The sequence below is a fragment of the Eutrigla gurnardus genome (genome assembly GCF_963514095.1).
Source record: "Eutrigla gurnardus genome assembly, chromosome: 15".
NCBI classification, from domain to species: Eukaryota; Metazoa; Chordata; class Actinopteri; order Perciformes; family Triglidae; genus Eutrigla; species Eutrigla gurnardus.
The window spans coordinates 9904159-9932017 of NC_139938.1; the positions used below are offsets into that span (position 1 = coordinate 9904159).

Below are 27859 nucleotides of genomic sequence, written 5' to 3' on the forward strand. Positions count from 1 at the left end.
AGAAACTTGTGAGGGACCAGAAAGAACGACTGCACTCTCTCCCCCAGAGGAAGTAAGATCATGCAAATGTATGCTTTTTTGGATCCTGGCAGCGCGGCTACATTCTGCTCAGATTAGCTTGTGGAAGAGTTGAGCAATACTGGCAGGATAGCTTCCTCTTATCAGGCCAGGTGAGGGCAATTAGTGGCTCTTTGTCTGAGGCCTGGTGGCTGTGTGGCAGGACCGCTGTGTTGAGCAGGTGAGGGAGATATGGGGAGGCGAGTGGATTGTAGTGTGTTACTGGAAATTACATTGGCTCAGTGCCATACCGCATCACTTTTAAAATCCTTCTTTCTACATTTAAATGTCTCTCTGGTCTCGCTCCACCCTACCTATCGCGGCCCCTCATGACCGTTGAACATCAGGCAGACCCCCTGAGACTTTTATTATTTGTTGACTTGTTATTGCTATTATTGCACAGTGTGAGTGGGCTTTATCTGTGTCTTGTCTCTATAATTTGATGTTGTTTCTTATGTTCTGTTTTTATTTTTTCTGTACAGCACTTTGGTCAACTGTGTGTTGTTTTTAAAGTACTTTATAAATAACACTGGATTGGATTGGATCCAGTTCTGGTGCGGCTGTGACCATATTGGTCCAGACTGATGTATCATAGCCCCATGCTGAAGAGGTAGGCTACAGTCAACATATAACTAATGTCATACTCTAACTCTCTAGAGAAATATACAGTTTTGACAGTGCTGCTTAGATACAGAACCCCATACTGAGCAAGCTCAATGGCTTAGTGGTATGGTAATGTAGGAGGGAGATTCCCTTTGAGGTATCTCATTGGCAGTGGATGTGACTTTGTTCCCTTATTGCATATTTCGCGCCAGACTGCTGTTTTGCCTGGACTTCTGGACTCCTCACCAGTGCTGTCCAGCCCATGTGCAAACGGAGTGTTAAGTGGAGTCTACTGGGAACTATTATAACGGTTTATACTGTATATCTTGTTGCTCAGTGGGTCCCGCCCCCGATAGGCGGGTTGAAAAACATGAGGAACTAGTGTTGTAGTCTCACCCCCTCTAACCAAAGCAGCCTCCGATGAAGCAAAACGACGATATTTGCGTCATCGGAGGCTCTTTTTCAGAATAGAAATATGGAGATCTCCCATCTCTGGAGAAAATGAGGGAATGATGTACGACCATTCAAACATACTACCGGGTGTCTAACCATACAACGCTTAATGCAAATGGGTGAAGTATTACTTTAAGATGGGAGAGTCTTCTGTGTGAAAACACACAGTCACATCCCAACACAGGCGTGTCTGAAGAAACTCCCTCCTCCCCCACTACCTCTGGAAGGACCAGAGAGGTAAGCCTTTACTATCGGTGACACCCATCAGTGATCTCTAGATTCCACTGTGATTGGTCCAACTGCAGTAGAACTCGAAGTTGCAATTGGCTGATTTCTGCTTCTTTCAACTGAGCAGACCACCGGTGAAGCTTTCTCTTTCTCTTGGACTTCAACGTGAGAGCAGGTCATCCCCTCTCCTGAAAACCTCCTGGCCTGGATGGATGGTTGGCCTCCCATGCAACCAAGGCCCAGCAAATACTGGCCTTCATACAAGCAACAAGACTTTGAAGGACAGCAACTTTTCTGAAGAAAGAATAACCAAGAACCAACCCTTCCTCAAGGACCGGTACCGGTACCGATCTGGGCATAGCTTAGGAACTTAATGTGACGACGTTAATGTTTAAAGGTGATTTTCTGTTTGATGTGTTTTTTAGTTAACTTTGTACCCTTAGTTTAGTTTTTAGTGATTTAGAACCGTTTTGCATGCTCACTTATACAACTTTGCTAATGACACACTCAACACCACCATTAATTACACACACATACAGAAATTTGATCTCCCACAAAGAACCCGCTCTCTCTAACTCAACCACCCGACAGTCAGCACACACACACACACACACACACACACTCCAATTTCCTTCGGATGTATAAGCTGTTTAAGGTAACTGTATTAACAATTTTTGATTTAATTATTAATCGAAGTTCCTAATTGATAGTTAGTATATCAAATTAAACTAAATTGTGAATGTGACTGTGAATGGTTTTCTGTCTCTATAGGCTTTTTACACAGAAGATTCGCCGTAATCACAGATAGGAGATTCAAAAATATGCCGGGATTGCACCGTTTATAAAGAACTTTGCTTTGTGGCATAACGCTACAACAGTATCTCTTTTACAGAAGCATCCCGGCTATGTGGAACCGGAGAGGACATGACGTCTAACACAACAGCGCCGACTGCTGTGTGACGCATTAAAACAACAATGTGAACCTTTTCCATCTCAGTAGCAAAGACAAAAAAAGGAAAAAAGGAGTGATAAAATGTAAAAGGGGCTACTTTTAGCTCCGTCAGCACTATTGCCGTTAGTTAGCACTGTTAGGGTTGTTAGCACCTTCAGCTGATAGCCACCGGCTCAGCCGTTTCCATGTTGAGAGTGGTGTGGAGGCAATAGATATGCTCTGAATTCTGTACTGAACACCTTTTAAAGCATGCTTCAGCCCAACAGGAGCATAAGACCATGTTCTCTGAAAGATGTCAGCGAGCCTATAGACCAGATTAAGTGCTGTTACACTTTAACCCCATTTCCTCTTTTCCAAAAGCTATTAATGCAACTTCATGTTTCACTAGCAGTTGGCTAGTAACAGTTCCTGTCTTATCTCAACTGTTTGTTGCATCTTTTCTTTCGTGTGCATTGTTTGCCACCTGCTGGTGAATCTTTGCAATGTCATCAGTACGTTCCTCAAATTATACTCATATAAGGCCCAAAAGCACAAATTTGAACTTGTCTTTCTGGGAAAGTGTCCCAGTAAACCACAACAGTGAGCAAACATTAACAATATCAGGACCATGAAAGTAAAGCAGCTAATTGTAATTGAGACATTATTAAGGATGTTATTTACCTATGCTTATGCTAAGGTGTCACAAACTGTTGCAAACATAAGGTTTTGCTAAAAAGCCATTTTGAATCAAAGTATACTCAACCCCAAATGAGAACAACTGACAGTGCCACCAGCATATGGATTCATGTCAAAGTCAGTTGTTCATTTTTGCCATGGAGCTGAAGATGACAAATCATACACCACAAACTTGCCTCAGAGGGCTTTACAATCTCTACAACATCCTCTGTCCCCAACAGTGTATTAGAAAAAAAAAGAATGAATATTTATGATTAAAGAGCTGGAGGTGGGAATATTCAAAGAAGAAGAAAAAAACAAACACCAATTTGTAAGATGATAAAATTATTTTTCTATTTTGAGATTTATGTGGCAAATTTACGAGAAAAAAACTCACAGATTTAAGAAATGATGAAGCTATTTTAATAACTCCCTTTTTCCTCATAAATATATGACTTTATCATCTTGCCATTTTCTGACTCTTAAATTTTATATTTTTATTTCAAAGAATATCTGAGTTTTTACCGCCCTTTCCCATATTTGTTGTTGTTGTTTTGTTTTACCTACAATGACCCTTCTATTACCTTGTAACTGAAAATCACTTAAATGCAACATTCCAAATGTTAATAATCTATCTCTAAATTCATGGAAACATTTTCTTACTCATCATGCAATTATGTGATGTCATTGTCCCTGCATTGAATTCTGTCTTTTTGATAACTCGCACTTAAAATTGAGGGACAATTGTGGGCTTCTTTTCCACTCTCCATGTTTTCAGCTCTACTGATGCTACGTTTCAAGCCTCAAGTTTTCTTGATATTTGTCTGTCATTTAGAATATATGTATATAAAATATAAAATATGGCTTATTGAACATAAATTTACATTTTTATTGAACTTAAAAAAATGTTTATATAAAAAATATCTCAAGTACCCCCTGTAGTACTCAAAAGTAGTGGACAGACGTACAACAGATGTCATACATTTAGCTCCATTATTCTTCCTGGTTCTAGCATCAGCCAACATGCGGTTGCTCAGTGACACTATGGCAGAACGGATCCAACTTCAGGACAGTTCCCAGTTAATAAGTCGCTTTTAGAATCTCCTCGATGAAAAGCAAAGTCCCTCGAGCTCAGAAGAGTGGACCGGCTATTGTTGCATTCTTCGGGAGATTAAAAATAGCTTAAACCGTGAAATACCACGCGGCCAGCGTAGTTCCGCCGGTGAACACCGGAGAATAAACATCAGGTTTATAATATCGTTACGTTGCGATATTTAGGTTTAAATCTACCACACGTGTCCAGAACATAAAATGTGAGGATGTTACACTAATCTCAAAACACTACAATATAACGTCGCTTCTCATTGGTGAAATCCAACTGTCCATCAAAAAGGAGTGTCCACTCACACGCCGCTTTGCATGACGGGGTGGATATGTTCAATGTGTACAGTATGCTGCAAAACTGTTGATAATTTCAAGACTAAAGCAATTTAAGAGGACCTAAGCAAGTGTCCCCTCGGTGACTGGCTCGCTGCGGACGGGTACGTAGTGTTGAACTGCCGGCGTACGTTCCTCTACGCCTTTGTGCCAGATATCACACGCACAGACACCCAGGAAACAAGTAGTTACTAAACTGTACGCGGCGTCTAGGAAATGCTTTTTGGGGGTTTGGTGATGCAGCCCGCAGCTTTTCGGTGACCTTTGTCAGCCGGACGGTGCCGCGAGGTAAAGTTAAGTCAGGGATGTTGTTAGCGGGGAGCGTTACAGGCCAGCAGCACTTTGCAAACCGGGGGAGGGGAGGGATATAGCTGTGATGAGAATTTTCTCCCACCTCGAGGAAAACGAAAGTGATTTCTATAACATTCTATGACTGAACAAGTCCGTGTTTCTGCCAGAGTGAACGCATGCTGCCGTTACTTTGGTGGGTCGAGGTCGTTTCATGTGTTGCCTTCGCCGACAGTAAAATTCATCATATAGCGAAGTGCTGCGTTTCTGTACCACTGTCGAGTTAGACGCAATTAAAAAAAGATGACTTCCGGTTGACATTTTTAAAATAAAAGTAGGGTTTGACTGCGTGATGGAAAGAGTAGTCTACTTCGTGCGTTTTGTACAATGTGTGTAATGTACATTTTACTGCCAGTAATTACGTCTCATAATTACCAACAACACAAAGTGGGCACCAGGGGTGCCAGGACCCAGACTCCAAGGGCCCCCAAATGCCCAAGACTCACAATGTCTAGAGAATTGATGAGAGAATTATTGAAATTTGATTCAAATGTTGCAGGTTTTAAAGTACAATATCAACCTACACAGACCAGGTAGTATGTTTTCAGCAGGTGTCTGGCTACATAATGAAACTCATAGGGGCTTCAGGGACCATCATATTTTTATACAAACTCTCCTCTCTTTCTATTCAGTTTTATTTATAGTGTCATATGACATTTTTTTTTTTACTTTATTTTACTCTTTTAAAATCCTATTTAAGCGTGTCTGTTTTATAAGGTCGTGTGTTGTCATATTATGTCATATGTAAAGCACTTTGAATTGCCTTTTTGTTAAAAAAAAACAACTATTCAAATAAACTTGCCTTGCCTAAATAATAACAAAGCTTAGACCTATTTCATAACGTGAATTTGCTTCTTTGTATTGGTATATATTTGGGATGTAAAACAAAAACTTTAAATCACACTCAGGTTTTGATCACATCGCACGGAACAATATCTGCTGTCTTGACAGAATCCGTTCTACTCATTTGATGGGCACACGATTTCCTGAATATTGCTTCATAGAATAAGAGCTTCGTTGCCAACACTATTTTATTTTGATCACAAATCGCTTTGCTTCCGGTCTTGCGTGTGTCTTATTCTGACGGACTTGACACATCTGTGTTTAGTACAGCCAGTGCTGAACTGTTATGATGTGTCAATAAGTTAAAAGGTGGACGGCACCAATGATGATAGGGCCCCACGGTACTTGAGCAGGATATTAGAGGTATGTTCAGACATTAAGGAGACGTTCATGACAGAGAACTTGTGCTTTTATTGATTTCCCGTTAAAACCCGGTCGCTGTTTTCTCAACCTCTCAGTCAGTCACTCCGAAAAATTGTTATTATCGCTGCTGTGGACATGATGTCCGCCTGCTGGATTTCCCCTTTGAATGTATGTGTTTCCCATCGACATTTCATTGATAATCAGTGTTATAAACAGACCTCGTTGTCGCTGTTTACCGCCCGCTGAAATGTTTCTGCTCTCCTGTCTCAAATCGCCGTGTGAAATAAATGGCAAGCAACTGTTTCTCAGTGAGCTGGTATGACTTGCCCCCCCCCCCCTTTCCGATCCGCATCGGATCCACAAACCCGCGATGGATGTAAACCAACAGTTGCAACAGCGCAGACGACTATATGTATCGCAGTTTCGTCCACGAGTTGTGTCAGCAGCTGTTGAAGAAGCTTGGGCTGCTTCGGAAACCATTGCATGTAAAAACCGTGACACGTCCAGTTAGCAGGCTGTAGAGCTAGCAGGCTAACTAGCTACTTTTATTCCTAGTAACACTGCTAGGAAATGGAGCCACTGGCCAGCAAAACATTGTCCACAGATGCATGTGCCTGGACAGAAAATCCCCAGTTTAATTAATCATTGTGGATGTTTTCCCCTCGGAGTGGGAGACATTTCGACGACAGTCATCCGAGAGTTTGACAGGAGTGAAATATCCCCACTACTGTACGGTACTTGGGGTTTCTCCTCCAAACCAAAGCAAGATGGACTCTCATTCGGCACGTCTGTCTTGTCAGAGCTCAGATCGACATTTTTCACGGAGATGAAAATGTGTGCTTCGAGGTAGGAGCACGTTAGGTAGGCAAACGGGTCGCGTTGTCGCACACCTCACACATTTTTTAGTGCTATTATTGTGCGCGAGAAGCTCGACACAGTAGCTCAAGACTTCACCTCCCCGCGAGACGGACAGTCCGATCGGGCATCAGCAGTTTTACCTGGAGGACACAAACTAACGCTAAACCTCTGCGCAGCGAAATGCTCACTGCAACTGCGCCCGCTGCATGTCGGCTGTATCATGTTGTGTGAAATGCATCCAGTGGTCGCAGGGTTCTGGCCTACATGTTTTGGTTTTCGCCACAAGGGCGGATCGACTGCACGATTGAAGTGATCAGTAATCAGATCAGACAAAATGTCCCACCGTACTCTGACGAGGTCTTGTGCTAACGCCGCGTTAATGACGATCGATCTGTGAAAGTTGCTTCGCACACGTTTCTCCCGCAGCCGAGCTCGTGTTGTTGGAACATTGTTGTGGAGATGACAGTGTAACGCATGACTGAGAGCACTGTCTTGTATTTTATAGGTCATCGTCATTGCATGAAAAGGGCTCTGGCAGATTCATCTTCATCACTCATACAGAATTCCCATAGCTTTTCTTCTGTAAGTATCCCTGTTTTCCACATTCATACATGCATACACAGGACGATGTCCGCGAGGATACATCCAATCTTTCATTCATTGATTGTTAGCTTCACTTGTGACACACACACACACACACGCACACACAGAACAAGTGTAAACATTGAGAAATACAAACCAATAAATGAAATAATACAGAGATGTTTAATTACTGATGTTAAGGCATTCCACTGATTGGTGTGTGTGCAGAACATGAAAATAATGCAGGTAATAAAAAGAGAACACAGCTGTTATAGGGTGCATATCTCTCCCTAGTGCAATTTTATTTGTTATCCTGAATAATAATAGTGATTCAGGTCATTATAAGAGATTCAGATCGTTATAAGCAGGGTTCACAGTATGGGGGAATTAAATTGACATTTAATAAAATAAAATAAAAATAGTATAAATGTGTCAAACTTCACAACTTTTTGCAGCTTAAACATTTACTCCTTATTAATTTGAAATTTGTTTTTAAAGTTTTAAATTTTAAAATTGCACTGGTAGGAGATGTAACCTTAAAGTATGCAAAAAGAGGCCAGTTGATTTTGAAGGAATGGATACAAATATTGCATCTATATCTATAAAGCAGTTAATCAGAGACATGGGATTATTTTTTCTTCTCCTACCAATGAGCTTTCCACCAATAAAAAAAAAACATGCCCTACCTCATACGTTTAATGTCAGTTATGATATCTTTTTCTATTCCATCTGCCTGCTGTCAGATGTGTCTGCTTGCTTGTCAGATAATATTCACTGGAAACCAATTGTTTTATGCAAGCTACTGTATTTTATGTGATATATATATATATATATATGAGAAACATGGACCCCACCTCACTTGCCATGCCTTGAGAATTAGATTTGTTTTTCGCGGCATCATCACCATTCATATCTGAACAGCCGAAGAAATACTCGGGTCTTATTAAAATCAGACTAGTGAAAAATACATTTACAACTCCTGCATTCAAAATTGAACTTAAGTACAAATTACCAAAAGTAAAAGTACTTGTTATGCAGAACAATATATTATATTATTGTGTTAATTAATGATGCATTAGTTTGTTCACCACTTTAATGTTGCAGCTGGAGAAGATGGAGCTAACTACTTAATGAACTTAATACTTTTACTACATCGTCACTTATGGCCCACTAGACGTACAGTATGTGCGAGTGTCTGTATCTGCAGAGATGCTGCCCTCTGCATGTATGTTTGCTTTTCTTTTTAATAATGGATCAATTTATTCTTCTGACTCATGGCTTTGTTCTCACGAAAGCTGCTTCCTCTCTTCATTCACTCTCTAGCTCGCTCGACCACCGCTGCTCTTGCTCGCTCTTTGAGCTGGAGAGAAGGGATTCATTTTAAATGCTAAAAACAACAGACAATATGACTGCATATTATATCTTTAACGATGCATCATAGTTTATTCATTGATTTATAATTTGTATTAAGAATCTGAATCCGCATTGTAGCTATTACTAAAATTGTCACATAAATATAAAAGTTAAAACAATATTTCCCTCTGAGCTATAGTGGACTGAGTATAAATGACATCAAATGGAAATAATCAAGTAAATGACAAGTTCCTCTCAAATCACCACCACTTCTAGAACAAGAACATACAACTCTGTACAAGAGCACAAAGTCCTTTGTATATGTTTGAGCATGGGCCGGAGCGAGCTCCATGTCATCGCAAGCAAGGCGAGATGTATGGCAGCTAAACCAGGCGGCAACCTCCACTTCTGAAATGTGAAGCCAAGGCTGAAGTGCCTTAAACTTGCATTCTCTCTATTAGCCACCAGGGGGATGGAAGTCAATGAGAAAATGACCCTACTTCTTGATTTACATTTGCTTTATTATCTCAGTAAACATTATAAACATGAGTTTATGATCTCAGTCTCTCGTTTTAAGTCTTCTTCAATCCAGCATGATGTTAATTTAGTATTATGGGCCAATTAGTCAAACAGACCAGAAAGCAAGGATGCTTTAGGGCTGGGCTACCTGTTGATTGACAGTTTGCGACCACGGCCTCAATACCATCACTACCAGGCTACCATCACTACCAGGCTACCATCGCTACCAGGCTTCCTTCACTACCAGGCTTCCTTCACTACCAGCCTTCCTTCACTACCAGGCTACCTTTACTACCAGGCTATCATACTACCAGGCTATCATACTACCAGGCTACATTCACTACCAGGCTACCATCACTACCAGGCTACCTTCACTACCAGGCTTCCTTCACTACCAGCCTTCCTTCACTACCAGGCTACCTTTACTACCAGGCTATCATACTACCAGGCTACATTCACTACCTGGCTCCAATTGCTACCAGGCTACCATACTACCAGGCTTCATTCACTACCAGGCTTCATTCACTACCAGGCTACCTTCACTACCAGGCTACCTTCACTACCAGGCTCCAATTGCTACCAGGCTACCATCACTACCAGGCTTCATTCACTACCAGGCTTCATTCACTACCAGGCTTCATTCACTACCAGGCTACCTTCACTACCAGGCTCCAATTGCTACCAGGCTACCTTTACTACCAGGCTTCATTCACTACCAGGCTTCATTCACTACCAGGCTACCTTCACTACCAGGCTACCTTCACTACCAGGCTCCAATTGCTACCAGGCTACCATCACTACCAGGCTTCATTCACTAACAGGCTACCTTCACTACCAGGCTACCATCACTACCAGGCTTCATTCACTAACAGGCTACCTTCACTACCAGGCTATCATACTACCAGGCTACCTTCACTACCAGGCTCCAATTGCTACCAGGCTACCATACTACCAGGCTTCATTCACTAACAGGCTACCTTCACTACCAGGCTAACGTTGCTACCAGGATAGTGTCGCTACCATTGCTACCGTCTACTAGGCTACCATCGCTACCAGGCTAGCATCGCGACCACGCTACCAATGCAAATCTACTAAGATTATTTTAACAATTAGCTATAAAGTTGACCTTGAATTGTGAAGCTAAGTTTGTTAGCAGCTTCAACAGAATCCAGATGGATCCAGATCCAGTAAAGTTTATGCTTGTGGTGCTGCTCTGCCACGTGTTCTCCTCCGCAGTCCAAATATGGTCACTTCCTTCACTGGTTGCAAAAATTGAACACAAGGCTTCAAAACCATAGTCCACAAACCAATGGGTGACAACAAGATGAATATGTCCACTACTTATTTACAGTCTATGGAGTTGTGTAAAATTGTTCAACATCTCCAACATAGGGCAGGCGTGAATTTTAAGCCATATGCAAGCTCACAAAGTCACAATACCAAATATGGTTTGAAAAATCTAACGAGAACTTTGGAAATGTCAGTCTGGAATATTATGGAATTTTGAAATGGAACTAAATTCTCCTAATTCTTTATGAAACGATTTCCTCTTAAATGTGGTCACATGATATAATCAAATAATATTAAACGTATAAATCACTTTACTTAACTACGACTTGATCAACTCTTTAGGTCTACAGCTCAGTGACCACTTTAGCACAGAAAACTCAAAGGTCATTATTGATCCTGTGCAGCTCTTGTAGTGACCAGTAACAGAGAAGAGCAAAGCTTACAGAAGACTATTTTCTCTGTACTCCTCTTGTGAGATTTAAATAATTAGTCATGTGATGTATTCTTCCCTCTCCTTAAGAGCTGACACTGGATTGTTGGGACTGATATTAATATTAGGGAGTAAACACAATCTGATATTTAAGACTGAAACGGCATATAAAAGTAGTTTAAAAAATCTCCCCCATGTTGGTTTGTCTCTGCTGCTGTGGTGCTCAGCCCCCCGGTACCTCGGGACCAGGAGAACGTTTCTTTTTCTGGTCCTGTCGTTGCACCGGATAGCATCATAGCTACAGTAATGTTAGCATTAAGACACCTTGATTAGATGTGGAGGATGGGTTGGTCTTCCAGCAAGGCATACTGGGTAGGCACATCCAGCGAGTCATTTTCTTCTCCAGGCAAGAGCAAGATGCAGAAATATACAGTTAATTTCTTGGCTCCAGCTGTATTTTGCTAAGATGACTTGGTTCTTGTACTTCATGTTGCAAGCGCTTCTTGTCTCACAATTCACACTGCTTGGCATAGTGTAGTACATAGGAGCGTTTGCGATGACACCCTTTCTAAATAATGCAGACATATTTTTCGGCATTATATTCTTTAAAAGTTTTCATATCGGCGTGAATTGGACAGCACAATATATCTGAGATAGGTGAAGATGGACTGATATCGATAAATTGGCCGGCTCTACTCTTGGTGTGTATTTAGCTTCAAATTTAGACAATCCAAAAGGGAAGGAAGTGGAACTAATGATTTTCTAATGATTACTGGCTACCTAGTTCTCCACAGTGATTCTCAGTGTAAAATGTATGCAAAAATGCCCACAATTCCACATGAAAAAAGCAGGTACACTACGTCTTCTCCCGTCTTTGATTATGCAAAATGATGATGATGAATTAAAAGTGTCTGAGAACTCAATTTCCCTGTTTGCTACGGCTTCAAACACAATGTAGTTCAGTAATATTGCACTGCTTCCTGCCAGTGAGTCACAATCATGAATGTAGTTAAAGGTCATGGTTTTTATCAATAACCTGACCACGGTTCCATCAGAGGATGACCTACATTTTCTAAGTGATACGTATTTGATATATCTCAATATAAGCTGGCATCTTATGTGAAAAAGCAGTCTAAGGTTTTTATTTGAATTTGTCCTAGTTCATCTTTTGCAGTGCTGTTTATGTAACTCATGGCTCCCAGAGTATGAGCGGATCCTCCAAGGCCAGATAAGGCCGAAAATGAGCATATAAAATTAAGGCTAATGAAATAATGGTCAGTTGGGGGATAATTTGGCTTCTTCCTTTGCTGCCTTCGCTCATGTTAAATTAAACCAAGCATAGATGGAAGCTGTAATTGAGAGGTTTAAAGAGACTTTTAGCTGTAAATGAATCACACTTTTATAATGCTTTAATTTGACATGGACACAGATCAGCTCCCATTTTTTGGCATTCATGATTTATTCGACAGCTGGAAGCCAAACTTCAACTCATTTTGATATTCGTGACAGCACTGAATTTACTTAATTCGACTTAATTTATTACAGATCTGTATTTATATGTATTATATTGGTTTGGAATTATGGTCAATGTTAGTCACTAATATTTATATTATATTGCAAACCTGCTTAAATGTATTGAATGTTCTGGTCCCTTCATCCACATCACTGGGAGTACAATTACAAACCTCTATCACAAACTATTTTATTAGTAGGTATCCTTGCTTCCATTAGAGAATGGAGAACTAATGGTGCATGTTTTCACTGTGCATCTTGAGTATAGACATGATCTTATGGTGTGCCCGATCTGTTTCTTTAGGTGCGGTAGTACCATGAAGGGTGGAGGAAGGGGCAAGGAGCCACCTGTTGCAGGCGAGGTTACTGGCAAGCGCCCCAAACGCAAGTGCCTGCAGTGGCACCCACTTCTCTCCAAAAAGGCTCTGGATTTCTCAGAGGAGGAAGAAGAGGAGGATGAAGAGGAGCTGGAGAAGGTGAGTGCGTTGACAACAATAGATTTGTCACATGGACAGAACAAAACATGGCACAGCATCACATCCGACGGTTTCTGAATGTGTTCACAGCAGCCGGTGCTGTGTGGCCAGGACCAGGCCCTGCAGGTCCAGTGTGGAACCACGACAGAGGAAGTGGAGGAGGACTCGACTGAGCAGCGGGCACGGCGGCCAATGAATGCCTTCCTCCTCTTCTGCAAACGCCACCGTTCCCTGGTGCGGCAGGAACACCCTCGCTTGGATAACCGCGGGGCCACCAAGATCCTGGCTGACTGGTGGGCCGTGTTGGAGCCCAAAGAGAAGCAGAAATACACCGACATGGCAAAGGAGGTGAGCCTTGGATTCACATGATGTCTACCTCTCTCTTACAGCAACACTAAAGTAACTTAACAGTTTGGAACATTATTTTCAGTCCTGTGATAAACTCCTAGTTTGGCTCATAGAGCTTCACGATTGTAACAAAAGAAAGTGAACCATTGATTTACTGTCCGATGTTTTGATACACAAGTTTCAGAAGATACAATCCCACAATGCAGTGCATCATCTACTACACCTGTCAGTTGTGACCCAAATGATGATTCCTGTGTCAATCATATCTGATCACACGGTCCTCGTTAAGCACATACACTGACTTTTTAACTCCTCAGAAATAATGAGATTTTCCCAAATTTTAACTAATTTTAACTGATTGTTGCATATTTTGTCATGTTAATAGTGACTTACTATGATTGAGATTTGATGATTTGAAACCAGGAGCAGGGAGTTTTGCTTGTCACCTAATCAGTTATTGTCTTTCAGTACAAGGATGCCTTTATGAAGGCCAACCCGGGCTACAAGTGGTGTCCCACCACCAGCAAACCAGTGAAGAGCCCCTCCTGTCAGCCAGTCAGCAACCCCCGCAAAAAAGTTTGGTCCTTCTCTTCCAACTCAACCAAGGACTCTCCCACTGCCAAAAAAGTGCCCAAACCTGACAGCATGCCACAGTTAAACTTCGCCATGGCAGGTGCGTATTGTAAAACATTGATCGTTCACTGGCAGTATGACAAACTGTTGGATTGTTTTTGTAACCCCTGTCGTTGTCAGATCCTACCAAGATGGGAGGCCTTAGCATGCTGCTGTTAGCTGGGGAACATGCCCTCACAAACCGAGAGGTAGGTCACCCATGGGTGCACCCTTGTAATGCACCAGCTCTCTTATAATGGTTTTCATTTAGTTTTAATTTAACAGACTGACTAACCTCGGTCTTGTTTACGTCTCTAGATCCCTTCCAGCACTAAACCGAGTTTACCTGATACAGCCAGCGAGGAGAACTCCTTTCCAGGGGACGAGGAGGAGGTGTGTTCTCATCCTTTACTTTCCAGACCGGATATTTGAGGTTGTCTAGGGAACACGATAACAAAATTACATTAACGACATAATCGTAAATATGGTTACAAGTGAGGAAAAAGCTGTCGAGCTTGCTTTCATGGTAGAGAAGTGAAAAATATAGCTTTATTTAAAAAATTCAGGATACAAAAATAAATAGTTTTAATTGATGTATCCTTTATATATACAGGTAGACCTTATGATTTATGATCATCTAAGGATGTTCATTAATATTCGTTGTTATATAATAATAATCGTTTTTGTTTTTTTAACTAAATGTAAAGTGGGTACAATAAGTTTAGCGCCATTTAAAAAGTTTTAAGCATATTTTGATCGTTTTTGGGAAAATATCGTGATTCACATTAGTTATGACCAGGATCATTCTACACAACAAAAGCTTTTACTTACTAGCCTATTCAGTACTTCCAACTCAAAGAATTGTAATATTTGTATTAAAAGATACTTAGGTAATAGATTACTAGGATTGAAGGGTTGAATGGTGATCCACTGAATCCACTCTGAACTTTAACAGCATTGACTAGTTGTTGCTCTCCTTATTTCAATCTGCAGATATCGTCTCGGACAACAGCGAGCAGCGTCCCCGTCCTCGCGGAGAGCAGGGTGAAGAGCGCTGCTGCTTCCTCACTGGCGGAGGTGAGACTGCATTTCTCTTCATGAACGCTGAGCCAGTTATCATCATCCACAGCCTTTGTAGTGACTTTGGTTCATGACAGAATCATTAAAGTGCAAAGGCAACTTTTTAAACGGTTTCTGACTTACTTCCCTATTTACAGCAGACATGTGTTATGTGTAATGTGAGTTCCTCCAGTCACGGCAAAAACAAGAAGATTTGAATCAGTCATAGTACTCGTCGGTGGAAAATAAATCATCACAGTCTTATTAATAAATGGCAACAGAATGATGTTAATTTGAGTTCACCCTCAGGCAAACATGTCAGTACTACACATTAGGTCACATATTTAATTTATCCGGCAGTTTGATGCCCTCATATTTATTGAGCAAATACAGAATGCCTTCAAGAGACGAGTTGAAGGATGTTTTAAAGAAAAGCACCAGCTGTAACAAACAAAACCCTTAGAGATCACTTATGTTCGGCCTTAACTCAGGTTGTCCGGTATCAAGAAGCTAGATCTGTAGAAATGCGTTGCACAGTTAATAACAATCACACTACAGGTTTCTTTCATCGTGACAGTGTTCATGCTTTTAGTATCTTATTCCATCCCTGCAGCTCAGAGTAACCTGTGAGGACCATTGGAAATCCAAAGTACACCCTTTGTTGTCTTTATTAGAAGAAAACAAATGCACACACTGTTAATTAGCCCGTGATAATAAATGAAGGGTTTGAATCAGATAGACCTCATCAGATATCAACTGCTTTCCGTCTCTCTGCTCTGGCAGCACAAACAGTCTGACATTATGTTTAACTTCATAATGTGCATTGCAAACATAGTCATAATACAAGTTTAGTCTTATATCCTAACTTTTAAGAATTTGGACATTATTATTGTTTTAGCATCTTATAATGTTGTAGTTATGTGGTTATATTATATTAATTTCACTGTTGTAAACTAAATGTTCCAGCTGCTGTCAGCGTTTTATCTCATATCATACTAAGTATCCCTAAACCAGGTAATAACCATCTGCATGATACCGGATGTTAGGCTCAATTAAGCCATGTAACCCAGAGAGGGGTCCCTGGGACAAATCTTTCCTACTATAACAGTAAACATGGTGCTGTGTGGTGAATGGGCATTTCATACTAAATAATAATATTATGTTTAGGAAGTTAAGCAATGTGATCCCATGAAAACAACCGGTGACACAGAATGTTACTCTATGTTCACAGTCATCTCCCTCTGTGGCGTCTGAAGAGAAACCATGCAGTCAGTCTGCTCTGTTCCAGCTTGCTGAGGTGAGACATCCGACAGTGTGCACACATTTATATTCATTTATTAACATTAATAATGTTTTTATGGTTTGGCTTGTTGGTATGAATAGTTACAACTAGAAAATTTGCCAAAAAAGCAAACATTGACGTTCTAATTCCTACACCCCCTACTGGACTCTATGAGTAATACTCTCCTCCAAATGTAAGCACCCATTCAGCAACTGAAAATTAGCATGAGCCAATCAGGACGTGCACTTGGCAAAATGAATAGAAAAAATAGAGAAAACGTTAATGCAATAAGTCGAAATCAAAGAGTCTATGGATATGAAATGTAGAGACGTTGTATTAGATATATTCATTTGTGTAACATTGAGTCTTGTTGTTGTGTCTGGTTAGATGTGCTTAGCGTCTGAAGCAGGGAAGATGGACCCTGTGGGATCTCAGCAGCCAGAAGACAGCTCCTCTACAGCCGCTCTCCAGGAAACTGCAGGCAAGCCGGAGATCAAGGAGGAGAAAGCCGACGGCGCCGACTGTCCTGCCTCCTCTCACACATCAGCCCCCTTACCTTTGCTCTCCTCTGTCACTTCTACCTCCACTGAAGCCATTCCCCCGCAACTCAGCAGCCAAAATGCACGTGTCAAAAACAAGGGCAAGAAAAAAGAGGCGGCCAAGTCAAACGATAACAGCGAGATCCCTTCCTCGGCAAAGAAGATCGTCAAAAAGTGTAACAATGGGGAATCAAACGTGGACAGTGTCTTCAGTACAATCGAGGCAGTGGCCAAAGGGTCCTGGAAGGACACAGAGGACAAGCCCAAGAAGAAGATCCAGAGCAGCCCTAGTGCTGGGAACTCTGGTGTGCCTAAAAAGAAGAGTAAGTCCAGAATCAAGACCTCTGTGAAAGAGAAAGAGGAGGAGATGGAGATGGAGGACGACAGGGGGCAGTGCGGCCCGGACACTTCCTCTGAGGTGGAAATGAAGGAAGAGACGGCTGACGTTGGTCCAAAGACTGAAGCAGAAGAAGCAGGTATAGAAAGCACAGACCTTCAGGGCAGCATGGTGGAACCCCATCACTCCCCCGGCAGCCCGTCACCCGCTAAACTCAAAGAGGAAGATAAGGGGAAGGAGCGGTTGAGTGAAGGGACCGGTGACCCCAACACGGAGAGCCACGGCTCCAGGAAATCAGAGCGGAGCTGCAAAGGCGCCTTGTACAAAACGCTTGTTTCTGAGGGAATGCTGACTTCACTGAGGGCCAACATTGACCGAGGTATCCGTTTTGATTCACGGGCGAATAACAGTAGGAGGCACACTGTAGTCTGCAGGTTTTATGAATTCTCTTTTTGTGTGTTTTGTGTCTTGAAGGTAAAAGAGGTGCTTTCCGTACGTCTGATCATGACGCAAACTGGAGTGATGACAGCTGGACAGTTTCTCAGATTGGACCTAATAATCCTAAAAAGCTGAAAAAGTCCAAGTCCAAAGATGAATGTTCACAGGGGTGAGTTATGTCTCCTTGTATTACTATGTTGTACCTTTCTGTGGAGAATGCTGTTTACAGGCCATGCTTATTTAGTCTGTCTTTTGGACAGGATTTATTCTTTCAACGGTTTGAAATTCCACTATTTCTAAACCTTTTTCATCAACATTCTGACTATGAGTAATAATTTAGCACTCACCACTTCCATTGTATAGATTAAACAATATATCCATATATATATTATTTTCAGTGCACCAGTAATATAAGTCCCATCTGGAGAGACACTCAAAGTGTATTACAGGTTGTGTATAGAGCTGTGTTTTCTGTTCCTGAGAAAACGGCGATTGCTTACCTCGTAGCAACATGAAAAACAGCTGATCACGTGATGAAGGGAAAACCAACATCAGAAGAGAAATAGCCTACACGCATGTCAAATCGGGGTAGCAGTTGTAGAGTCCTGGTGCTGATGAGTCTGTCGTCGTCTTCTCCTTTGTTTTCGATACATCACTAATCTCTGGAGGGACATGGACGTGGGCTTCTACCTCTGCTTTGTTTGTAGGTCAGGCTATCGATTGTCTGCTCAATTATGTCAACTCTGAACCTCACTTGTCAGCCTAGGGAAACTGGAGGAGGAGTTTGAGAGGAAGTTTAACAGCCTGCCACAGTATAGCCCGATGACGTTTGATAAGAAAGGGACTGCTGTCGCCAAGAAGAAGAAGCCTGACGCCTCTGTTGTCCAAGAGGAAGTCTCTAAAGCTGGGAAAGGTAAGTAGACGGGCAAAGAGTTCAGCACTTAATGAAACCAGTGACTGTTCTTGAATACCCTCATCATCTCATCCATGTCCTGTAGAGTCATATCTTCTCTTTTGGACTCCATAACAGCATTTCCATGCTCTTTTTTTCCTTTGTTTTTTTGCTATATCAGGGTCATCTCCATCTCAGAAAAAGACTTCATTCCACAAGATTGTTAGGAAGCACAAAAACAAAAAGGAGAAACCAGGTGCAGTGGACAAAGGTGAACTAGAATGTTGATGTTTGTGCTTTATGAAGCAGGTGATTTAACCGATGCCTCGTATTCCTCTAATCTACTACATTCACGTGTTTCCTTCATTAAGAAATGAATTACTTCATACATCATCATTTATTAAGAATTAGCTGTTGAGGCCTTTGTGGAAAAACAACAACCAATCTGATTAAATCGCAATGATGCTAAACAAATAAAGTGTCATATCTGTAACATAGCTTCTTGTTAGGAAGACTGAAACACATTTGATTGTCCTCTCTACCCCACGTACTGAACCTTTTCTCCACATCAGTGGTACAGAGTGATTCCACCGCGCTGGATTCAGCTTCTAAAGCCAAATCATGTGCCCCAGTTGCCATAATGTGCCCAGATGTCCACGGTGCCGCTAGTATGGAGATGCTAGTCGGCAGCCAGAAGAGGAAGGCTAGGAAGACCAAGATCACACACTTAGTGCGCACAGCTGATGGCAGTGTGTCTCCAGTCGAGGGTGAGTGATGAGTGAGTGAGTGATTGATTGATTGATTGATTGATTGATTGATTGATTGATTGATTGATTGATTGATTGATCAGTAAGTGTGTGATGAGAAAGCTCTGTCTGTCTCCGTCTCATGTTTATGGAGTTTTAACAACTGTATGTTGAAAAGAAACATCTTAGTGTTTTAAATGGAAGATTTTCAAAATTCAAATAAATAATATTGTCTCATTGAATTCATGCAACTAGTTGTTATATACTTGGTATTATTGCTGAGAAGTTGCTACTGTAGCTAGAGATAAGCTAGAGAAATCCCAGAGAGGAAGTACTTCAGACCTCTTCAAAATAAAGCCATAGGTTCAGCTGATTACAAGGCTTTAGAATTGTCTAGACCACTGATAAAAAATATTCATTTCTACATAGAATTTTAGAACGTGAAAATATTAAAAGTATTCATTAGAATTGTATGTTTTTTGTTTTTACAGAGGATAAAATTAGGGACCTGAACCAGGAAGAGGATAAGAAGCCATTACCCCAACACACTTTATGCAATGAAAAAGGGTGCTACAGTAATCCCCGAGGACAGGAGGCCGAGAGGAGCACCGTTCCACAAGAGCTACCTGCTTTCTTCAGCCTGGCGGCCCTCGCTGAGGTGGCAGCCATGGAAAACGTTCACAGGTAGAGACCAAGCCGACCTTCTGTACGACACTGTTGAGTTGATTATAACACGCTTCAGTCAATATAGTGTGTGCTTTTCATCTCATTTACTTTTACAATAATGTTAAGTGTGTTTATAGAAGATATTGATTCATTTAGAAAAATACTTGTGACGGGGCGGGTTGGCCAATGTTCGGAGGGTCGGTGGTTCGATCCCCGCCCTTGTCACTGTGTCATGGTCATTGTGTCTTTGGGCAAGACACTTCACCCAGCTTGCCTCGTGTGAATGTGTATGACTGCTGTATGTTTGAGGTGGTGGTTGGAGGGGCCGTAGGCGCAGAATGGCAGCCACGCTTCCGTCAGTCTGCCCCAGGGCAGCTGTGACTACTATCGTAGTTTACCACCTGTATGACTGTGTGTGAATGAATGGAACCTGGAACCCTGTCAGAGAGCTTTGAGTATCTTAAAAAGCGCCATACTAATCCAATCCATTATCATTATTATTATAGTTTCCTGCTAAGCACATGCTGTAGCTTATTTTCTGGATTGTCTACGCCTGTTAAAGGGACAGTTGGATGCTATTAAAGTTGTAGTCCGTAAGATTTGCCATGCGTTGCTTCTAGCGGCCTCTTTGGCGGTAGATGGAACTGCAGGTGAGCCTCCTGGACCTCATCTCCCTCACCTTACAGTGTCAACTGTCTATCATCTGCGTGATGCCTTCAAATGCTCCACACTGAAAGGAGTGGTTTTCCCTCGTTGGCGGTTACTTTGCTTCTTGATGACTTTCCTTCTTCACTTCCATTAGTTTTTTGTTTCTTTGGACTGGAAGTTGAATGGTCTTCTTTCTCTGCCTGTTGATCCTCCATTGTGAGTCAGCAGTAATTAAATGTATGTGTCAAACACTTTAGACTAGAGGGAGCCTGACTCAGCAGTTGGAAGTTACCGATTTCTGATTACAAGTAAATGCAGCATATGTCCGTGAGTAGATCCACCTGGGCAGACCAACCGTGCTGACTGACGGAAAAAGTTAAAACTCATTTAGAATTTTGCGGGAATGTCGCCACAGACACGGAGATCCTATTTCTGTGCAAAGCAGCAAGTACAAGCACTTCTATTATTGGATCACATGATCAATCACCATTGTTTAAACTCACTCTTTGATAGATAGTAACTTAAAAGACAATTAAATAGATGAAAATCTTACGGACTGCCACTTTAAGTAGGGTTGTAACAGGTACCTAGAGATGGCAGTCAGCACACCTCCAGTTTGGAGATACGACAGGCAGCACAGGAACTAAGCAACTTGTTGCCGTGGACGGGGGCAGCAGCAACACCGAAACGAAAGGTTCACCTCAAAGTATCCACATCATTTTAAGTGTATGCTATATTTACAATATGTTCTACTGGAGAACTGAATTGAAAGTGAAGTGTATCTCTGCTGTTGTTACAAATGGAGAGTAGGCATGGCGATGATACTTCGCTGCTTAATGATAATTCGCTGACAATGATAACGAACCAGACAGCTTTTTCAAGCCACTGGTGACTATATTATTCATGATTATCTCGATTATCACCGTGATCAATTTATTGTGAGTGTAATGATCCATGATACAACCGCATATGGTCCCATCCCTAGAAGGGAGCATGGATCAGTTTTACTTCCTTTTACTTGTTGTGACTGCAAGTTAAAGCAGGCACAACATTCTGAATATAGTGTACCCTTTTTTATCTGGTCTTTCTTTTAGGAGGCTAAAATAGGCTTTGTTGTTCCCCTCGTCCACAGCAGTACACTTTACTCGCTTGCCTGTCCTCCTGAGTCCTGACTGACATCTACTTTAGTTAATAAACTGACTGTTGATAATTATTGCTATGCTAACATTGTAGCTGCTACATCAACACTCCAGATAAGGTCCACATAGTCTGGTCTGGTCTCTGGACTAATGTGAGCTACCATCGTAGAGCTCTGGGGGACCACAGACAGTCTCTAGTTTCTCCACATAGTTTTAGTCTGGTCTCTGGACTAATGTGAGCTACTATCGTAGACCTCTGGGGGACTACAGACAGTCTCTGGTTTCTCCACATAGTCTGGTCTGGACTCTGGACTAGTATGAGCTACTATCTAGACCTCTGGGGGACTACAGACAGTCTCTGGTTTCTCCACATAGTCTGGTCTGGTCTCTAGACTAGTATGAGCTACTATCTAGACCTCTGGGGGACCACAGACACAGGAGACAACATTTGTTTCCTCCATTTGTGAATCAGCAACATCAGGACGACAGGAGGAGAATCTCAACGCTGATAGGCTTTAGTGACACAGCGTCACGTGAATTTCTTCCTCAAGTTGAATTATTTAAATATAATAATATATGCACATGTTCCTCATTTGCATCACGTGTGCCAACATGAATTTGCATCCATCGCATCTTTGCATTGACTTTGTATGCTACCCTGCCTCACGCTCCCTTTGTCATATCATGTCTGAGATCCTTATTCATAATGACTCAATCTGAAGAATAATATAGTAGGTGTGACCATTTCTATAATTCTGTAGTTGTTGGGAAAATTCCAGCAGCCACCTCAGGGTCTTTGTGCTGGTCTGTGTCCAGGGGAACATCCCCCATAGGAACACCTGACGGTGCAACATCACCTGTAATACAATGGCTTCTCTTATTCTCCCTCTGACAGTCACATTAACTCGACCACATCCCATTATAGTCATGCACCACTTGGCTTCAGCCAAATGCCTGCATGCATCTTGCTTCATATCTTGTTTCGGTCCCAGTCCAGCTCATCGATGACGGTGTGGACAGCTGTAGAATGTGTAGGTCCCCTAACATGACTCCATCCACTGGTAAACACAATATAGCCGTTATTCATTGGCTGCTGTCTCTTTGCTGACTTTTTTGGGGGAATGAAACCTGCCCACAAAGGAGAACCTTATATGGCACGTTGTGAGATTTGATCATTGGCGTAATGGAGTGCCCCGAAACAAGCTGAAACGAGCAATTTCTAACAAGCTTGTGCAGGTAAGAGGGTTTGCTGGATCTGACTTGTAACACTCAAACAGATCTCAGAGAACAGTCAATGAGGTTAAGAATGCTAAAAAGTTACTGCATGAGGTCCATTTTGTCAGTCTTCATTGTGTCTCCTTTTAAGTATCACCTTTCTCAACCCAAGTTAACACTGCACCTCAACTCAACTGACACATTTATGGGGAGAAAACGAGTAAAGTGTTCCTTAATGTCCCGTTTCAGAGGCCAGAGAGGCTTGGCTGAGAATCCGAAGAAAGAGCTCGCCCAGACTCCGGTCCTCATCTCCTGCGCTGATCAGTGAAACTCTGCTGCTATAATGAGAAGCCACGACATGGACATTGACAAGAGGAGCGTTATTTTCCTACACTGAATGGAGACTTGATCAGGAAGCTTCGGACGGACTCCACCTTACCCGTGTGGTGAATTTGCTTGAGCTCGGGTTCCTGGTGGGGGGGAAAGAGACCCTCTCCTCCTCCCTGCCCCTCGCTATCTCAGTGTTTTCCCTGAAAGCCTTCCATTGGTTTGAGGGAGGATGCCTTTCTCAACTCCTCTCAACCCCCTTTAGATGCTCTGTGTGGGCCTGTGGAAGAACCAAGCTGTCCCCCCCAGTGCATGGCTTCCCTTATAGAGATGGTTGTCATGGGTTTATTGTGCACCGTTTTGTCAAATAGAGGCCATTTTTAAGGTCAAGTCTTGCGATTTCAAAAAAGGAAAATAGCATTCTAGGTAGGACAAAGAAACCCAACACTGCATCTGTTTTCTAGGCGAACACAGCTTTCTGTCACCTTTTTACCTCACACACACGCCTACTGAAGAGTTCCCTCCACCTCTGCTAGAATACCTCTGTATTTGAATAGTCCTTATCCCTTCCATTCCTTCCAGCTTCAACCCAAAATGACTTTAACCAGGGTAAATGATCATGATGATAGACTTCCATTACCAACGACTTGCTTCGTGTTAGCATCCCTGTGGTACACTGATCTGGTGTACTCGAACTACAAAGACATCATGGTTGAGTATTTGATATGTAAGTTATGATGCTACTGTCAAACAGTTTGTGGTAGCTACGAATAATCATGTTAGACTGAATGTGTAAGAATAGACCTGTGCATCCTTTGCATCTGAACTAGAGATGACTATAGTTGAGGGTGTTTGTTGCCCTGCTTATTCTTTAGTAGTGGGTTCACAGTGTCCCTGTCAAGCAGGTTAGTAGGTCGGCTTTAAAACCTCTTCCTGCGATGGCGAGGTTTGCGTGAAAGTGATTCAGATATAGCCTTAACCCTCCCACCTAGACCCTTCCACTCAGACCTAGAACCAGCTTCTTGCTCAATGCCATCATGGTCCTAAAGTCAGCGTAAACATTTTTGAATAGTGAAATGCAGTTTTGTCAATACTTGATCTTATTGCAGTTTGCGTAGCAATTAGAAAGGTTAATTCCTTGTGTGCAACTTATTTCATGGAATAGGTGTTTTTTAATTCCACATGCACTGCACTAATTTGTAGCTGAAGTTTAAGTTGCTCTTGGAAGGGTAATGAAATGCCTCGTCTCTACCAGTCCCAGTGTTCTGACGCCATCCGACGCCTCTCAATAGTGTCTTCAATGTCCTCAGGACCCGGCTAAAGCCAGCCACCAGTTCCTCTAGAAAGGATCCACAGTTTGTTCATCTATGTGGATCATTTATTTTCTACTACACGTTTCATAAAAATTAGCAATTTGCGGGGAAAAACACAATACAGAAACCTAGTTTTGTGCAGAAACAAATATTGATTTAATGTGTGATCATCAGAATGCTATGGTTCCTCACAGCACGGATGGAGACGAGGCATTTAAAAACAAATTCCCCATTTTTGTCCTATCAGCCTTTTGAGATTTTATTGCCAAGTAATGGTCTACTCAGAGGTCACATGTAATCAATATTTTGATTTTTTTTTTTTTTTTTTTTTTTTTTTTAGAAGTATTTATATTTAGAAACAATGTTGTGTTCTTTATTTTCTGCTTTGTTTTATTAATGTTTGGTCAGAATCATTCCATTTCCATGTCACCGTCTTGGTCATCACTTTGTTTACAGTTAATCTGCTGTAGTAGTGAGGAACAAGAAGCAGCTCAGCTGCAGGTTTGCTGTCTTCCAGGAACCTGGAAGAGCTGCCACAGGTGTGGAGGGTAACCAAGAGCTACAGACTCCCTAACAACTCCCCCCGTCTCCTCACCCAGCAGCCTTTTGTTCCTCTGTGGAGACCAATACTTATTTATCACATTTTCGATTTCGCATTTCTAACTTTTATAGCTCTTTGTTTTTCTATGTGATCGTTCTTCTGTTAACGTGTGTGCATTTCTGATGCTCTTTTTACTCGGCCCTCTTTATGCTTTTTCCTGAGGTCAAGTTTACTGGATAAAGAATGTTGTCAAAAAAAAAAAAGATCAAGCTCATAGACGATGATTGCATCTATGCTTAAACTGCTAAGCAAACAAGCAGAGAAGATGCACAGTCTCTATACAACGAGCTGGTCTTATCACCTCTGGAGGTGTGTTGGACTGTGACTGCATCACCGTTTCTTGGATAGAAGTGTTCAGAGAACTTGTGGACAATTGATGACCTTACAAACCGATATGAAATGACTGGGTCTTAGAGAACTCAAGCGTCTTGAAATGTCTCCTATACCAAGGTATTGTTACATGGTAATAATGTTTTGCTTATGTAGGCCCTTGTGTACAAATAGTATAGTACATGCAACAAATCTCTAATTCCTCTCTAAATTTGTCCTTATTCTCTCACAAACGAACTGCAAATGTTTCCCCCTGAAGCTTAAGTGAACCACATTATGCTTTATGATAATCCTAATAATAAATAGTATATCTATTTTTTCAGATATGAGAAGAAAAGTTACATTTAGGATGATATCATCCAAGCAGTAAACTGTATAGTTCTTCCACTGACATCAGTGTAATTCTTTGCAAAGACAAAGAAATTGTCTTCCCCCAACATAGAGATATATTTGCTTATAGCAAGTGCGTTTATTGACGTTTGCCAAAGAAAAGGGAACGGTATATTCAAAAGGCAATCCTGTCTTTTTTTCTTTTTCTTTTTTTTTAAAGAAAGAAAACTGGCATAACGGTTGCACTGCATTTCCCAGGTGTGTAAATCTTCAGGTAACTATATTAGCACAATTCATCCTGTGTATCTCATGGGATTTCCTCCATGTTTGAGCCCAGAATTGGAATGGAGTGCAACAAAAGGGTACCGCTCAAGGCCTCTTTTAATATACAGTATTTGCACCTTATGACCCAAACCAAAATGAACTTAGTCTTTGAAGAAAATATATAATTTTTAACCCACTATGGAAATTATCCAGTCAATAACAAATCCACACATCTAACAAACAGCCATAATATACTGTCATTCCCATCCCCTCACCTTTTCTATCTAGAAAATGCTTCTATAAAGTTGAAATTCCTATATTAGTTACCTAAATGACTATAATACCCTTTTGTGCTAGTACTGTCTTCTTGAATGTAATCATTTTGTACCTGTATTTTTCTAATTCAGTCTTGATTGTACTGTACGTATGCTATGATGGTATACTGTTCCTTAGGTGCATAGTTCGTTCAACCAACAGTTCTCATGACAGGAAAGCTGCTGTGCTGCGAACTCATTGGAAATGTGTGGAGGTTTTAAGTCCAAAGGACTTACTGTACTGTGTGAGCATCCATGAGACAGATAACTGAGAGATTCTTGCATTTTGAGTGGTGGGACAATAGTTTTCCCTGGTTTGCTACTTTTTTTTTTTTTTTTTTCCTTTAGCAGTTAAAAGTGAAAGTCTGAACAGGACAGTTTATAAAACGAGGACGTTCCTGAAATCAGATTGAATGCTTGAGTTTCAACTTATTTATTACTGTTTTATAGGTTTAGTTAAATAAAAAAAACAATAAAATATACAAATGAATATGCATCCATTTATACATGAATGTGTATAAAATAATCTACCCTTTACTGGAATGTAGATCATGGCTTTCTTTTCTTTTTTTTTTGTTTTTGTTTTTGTTTTTTTGTGAAGAGGTTCTGCCAGATCTTTTAAGTCTCTTTCCTCCGATAGGTTTGTACAACATGTGCTTCATCTAATTTATGCTACTGGTAATCATCAAGACTGAAGTGTGTTTTTTAATTGTTACAGCCCAGTGGTTAAATGCAGCCTTGCCTTACTGGAACCCCTGCTTAGTGAGGGATCCCTCAGCCACCCACCCAGCCTCCCTCCCCACCCACAACTCCTATGTCATAACACTGTTTGCTGATGCAACTATTATTCCTTTTACACTTTCTGCTGACGCAACTATTACTTCTTGAACACCTATTAAAATAACATCTATTGCATCTGTGTGAAAAGATTTGTTGTTCCTGCTGCTTTGTTGAACACACTGTTGCGCTCACCTGAAACTAGACTGTCCAGGACTCATTATCTCCTCACAGGTCAACACATACACACTAGAAGATATGTATTTAATACTAATAAGAATGTTACAGAATAGAAACAGAAGTCATTCCCATATACATGTTTTACATTTGAATAACACTAGCAATAACTCAAACTCACAACTGACACTACATCACCACACTACACCCTGCCAACATATGGCCCACTGCCTGCTTTTAAATGGCCGATGGGGCATTTTGAACAACAAAATTACTTTCTAATATTTCTAATGAATGACACTGTATGTAAATTGCACATCCTAGTTGCAGATTTTGACTAAATTCAGTCTCTTAACCTCTGCACAGGAACCAATAATTTATCATTTCTACTTGTTCCGTTGGTTACATCTTAATATGAGACACATTTATATTTTACATTTGCATTGAAATCTTTAAAGTGGGTGTTTAGGTTATGAACAGAGTGCAATATTTGGTGATTTTTAACTACTTATTTACATGTTTACAAATGACATATTTTTTGAAGCTG

General features: G+C 41.3%; 1 protein-coding gene across 4 annotated transcripts; it reads left to right on the forward strand.

The window, feature by feature from the left end:
- The first annotated feature begins 4371 nt into the window (after positions 1-4371).
- bbx (BBX high mobility group box domain containing) lies at positions 4372-27273 on the forward strand. Of its 4 annotated transcripts, none has more exons than XM_084028650.1 (16): positions 4372-4488; positions 7302-7378; positions 12787-12958; positions 13049-13306; positions 13775-13979; positions 14060-14127; positions 14237-14311; positions 14912-14995; positions 16209-16274; positions 16647-17514; positions 17610-17742; positions 18335-18486; positions 18647-18736; positions 19038-19232; positions 19703-19895; positions 23129-27273. In XM_084028650.1, the coding sequence occupies exons 3-16, from the start codon at positions 12800-12802 to the stop codon at positions 23205-23207; spliced, it is 2625 nt and encodes an 874-aa protein (XP_083884776.1). In that variant the 5' UTR covers positions 4372-4488; positions 7302-7378; positions 12787-12799; the 3' UTR covers positions 23208-27273. The 4 variants fall into 4 exon arrangements, with proteins under 4 accessions (XP_083884776.1, XP_083884779.1, XP_083884778.1 ...); XM_084028653.1 differs by having other exon boundaries at positions 18647-18721; XM_084028652.1 differs by having other exon boundaries at positions 13052-13306.
- Positions 27274-27859: the final 586 nt, after the last annotated feature.

Excerpts from the sequence above, each read along its gene's own strand:
- bbx (XM_084028650.1), top strand. The coding sequence starts at position 12,800 with ATGAAGGGTGGAGGAAGGGGCAAGGAGCCACCTGTTGCAGGCGAGGTT. Across the intron at positions 17,515-17,609 it reads GAGGGCCAACATTGACCGAG|GTAAAAGAGGTGCTTTCCGT; the intron begins GTATCCGTTTTG and ends TGTGTCTTGAAG. Across the intron at positions 18,487-18,646 it reads AGTCTCTAAAGCTGGGAAAG|GGTCATCTCCATCTCAGAAA; the intron begins GTAAGTAGACGG and ends TTGCTATATCAG.